Source organism: Adiantum capillus-veneris, chromosome 24 (genome assembly GCF_014529385.1).
Source record: "Adiantum capillus-veneris isolate H3 chromosome 24, ASM1452938v2, whole genome shotgun sequence".
NCBI classification, from domain to species: Eukaryota; Viridiplantae; Streptophyta; class Polypodiopsida; order Polypodiales; family Pteridaceae; genus Adiantum; species Adiantum capillus-veneris.
The window spans coordinates 94,077,614-94,080,112 of record NC_140954.1 but is presented as its reverse complement, the minus strand read 5'-3'; the positions used below and the strand labels follow the sequence as shown (position 1 = coordinate 94,080,112).

Sequence of the window (2,499 nt, the reverse complement as noted above, 5' to 3'; positions counted from 1 at the left end):
TGTGGATGTGGAAGTGATTGATAAAGAGCATGGCCTACTATTGGTGGTTACAATAAGGGAGCTATGCAGTCTTCAGCATTTGCGGCATGACATCATTGAAGAGTCAATGGACAAGGACCTATCAGATTTTTCCTTTTTCCTAGCTGGCCGTAAGGTGATGCGGCGAAGGGAAAAAGATATTTTGTGCAAAGAGTTGGATGGTCGGGTTGAAGTAGTGTCAATGTAACAGATATTCTTGTGAACCCAAGTGTATACAAATGACTTTCAAGACATGAAGTTTATTGAGCTCATTTTTCAATTGTGCCCTGTGAAAAAGTGTGCTTGAAATACATTTCTTTACCACGTCAAATCTCTCTCTCTCTCTCTCTCTCTCTCTCTCTCTCTCTCTCTCTCTCTCTCTCTCTATGTTAGACAAGACAAAGACATGATAGAAGAGTCATCTTAATTCATTAGAAAGTACAAACTCGTCCATGAACAATGGACTGAGATACAATTTCTGTAAGTATGGAATCAGAATGTCTTCAAGGTAAAAATCGAAGGAATGCCCCTCGAAAGAAGGTGGTGAGACAGTTGTTCTCGGCGGATTTAGTTCTCCCTTTTCAGGAGTATCATCAATTAGTAGTGTATTAGTTGCATCAAAGGGTACACCGTTTTGGCTAAACGGTTTGTACAAAAGAGGTAAGTGTGGTTTTTTAGGGTGGTAGTGGCCCTCAACGGTAACGCATTTTCTTTGATCATACAAAAAGGCAAAATCTGACATGTGAGCGTGGCATACACTGCAAACTATTGCAACTAGTGGCGACAAGTTTTGCCTTTGCATTGAAGACCATATGGCAACTCTGAAGCGCGGAAGAAGAAACTGAATAAATTCCTTGGTTCCTGGACGAACCACGACTCGACAAGTTCCCATCCGAAACGTTTGCAAATCCTCAAGGGTCCTCTGTCACCGAGAGGCACCCGCATCAGCAGCAATCCATTGATGTCCAAGATAATCAACCTCTGTAAAAGTTGACAAGTACATATAAGTAGTTAGAAGCTGAACATATTTTGCCATACTTGAATAGACATTATCGGAACAACCGTATCTACAGGTAGCAAAGGTCCATACTGAGTCTCTGTAGTGTTCATGTCGTTGTTGCTCTCCTCTGCTTTATCTTCATAGTCATCATTCACATCTTCATCAGGGGTCTCCCCCATGGCTCTTTTTGCCTCATTCAAGGTTTCCTCCAAGGTCTTTTCCTGTCCCTCGGTTGATCGGCTTGCCTCATACATCCTTGCCTGATCCATATCATTTTGCTCATCCCTAGGCCTGCTTTCCTCATCCATATCCTTTTGCTCATCTATAGGCCTGCTTTCCTCATCTTGGGTTTCAGCCATAGGCTCTTTTGGCTCCTCCACTGGATGACTTGGCTCTTTCATTGTCTCCTCTGGTTGTACCTTAGCACCTTCCATATGCTCATTTGACCTTTCCTCATCCTCGGCTCTTTCATCTTCTGCTGATATGACCCCCTCGGCCCGTTGTGATTCCACTGTATCGGATGTAGGGGTTTGTCGTGGTGGCACGTCATGTTTTGTTAGATCAATAGTGCGCTCATCCAAGCCGCTATCTTCAAGCTCTCTAGGGCTAGACATAGTAAGCAGGTGTTGTATTAAACTTACCCGGTATCTTTGCAAATAATCATATGTGTAGTTTTTTAAAGCACTCTGCAAAATTGAAAGACCACATGGTGAGAATTCTTTTATAGACTAAACCAAAACTAACTGAATGCATTGCCAAATGGGTACCTTAGTCATGAAAGGTTTTAATGCAAAGTAGCTTTGCAGGACATATTCTGCATGGAGAAGACATCTCCAGCCGCAAGAATTTCCATCGGTTTGATTTGGGACAGGTACTTCTTTGATTGGGGCCTTGTATAGTTCATACCTTCCACATAGCTTGCCATAGGCAAGCAACAACCTCTTTATACAATTGCACAAAGCAATGTCAAGATGTTAGCATGAGGCTTCAAATTTACATGGATATCTATAAGAAACACTTTCTGATACAAAACACTTACAGCCTAATTTCAGGGTGGGTTCCTTTTATTGAATTGAACACCCACACTGCTGGTTGGTCAACATCAAGGCATATGAGACTCCAGTGATGGTTGTTCTCATATGGAAAGATGATCACAGTAACTTCCAGCATAGCACAGTGGAGAAACCAACTCTCAAAGGTCCCAGATGGACTGTTCTTTTGTCTAATAATCACTGACATTTGTGGATCAAGAAGAAACACCTCTGTGTGGGTGTGCAGTGGGAGTTGACTTTTGATAAGGCTGCAGAGACTCTACCTGAGTTAGCAAACCTATTATCTGAGTTTTCAAAGCTAGCAAGATAGTAACACTTACATAAGACAAGCATAGATAATTGTGTCTGAAATCTAAGCATCTGGATTCTGCAATAAATTAATGTCCACTTTTTCCGGAGCTAGCTTTCTGGCTCCATCTACAAATGGTA

The 2,499-nt window shown here is 42.0% G+C and overlaps 1 protein-coding gene across 1 annotated transcript; it reads right to left on the bottom strand.

Moving 5' to 3' along the window:
* Window positions 1–463: 463 nt before the first annotated feature.
* Window positions 464–1,694, bottom strand: LOC147426797 (uncharacterized). The gene is made up of 2 exons (XM_086499177.1): window positions 1,109–1,694; window positions 464–999 (listed from the first exon to the last, which is right to left on the bottom strand). The coding sequence occupies exons 1-2, from the start codon at window positions 1,630–1,632 to the stop codon at window positions 993–995; spliced, it is 531 nt and encodes a 176-aa protein (XP_086355303.1). The 5' UTR covers window positions 1,633–1,694; the 3' UTR covers window positions 464–992.
* Between the last annotated feature and the right edge of the window lie 805 nt (window positions 1,695–2,499).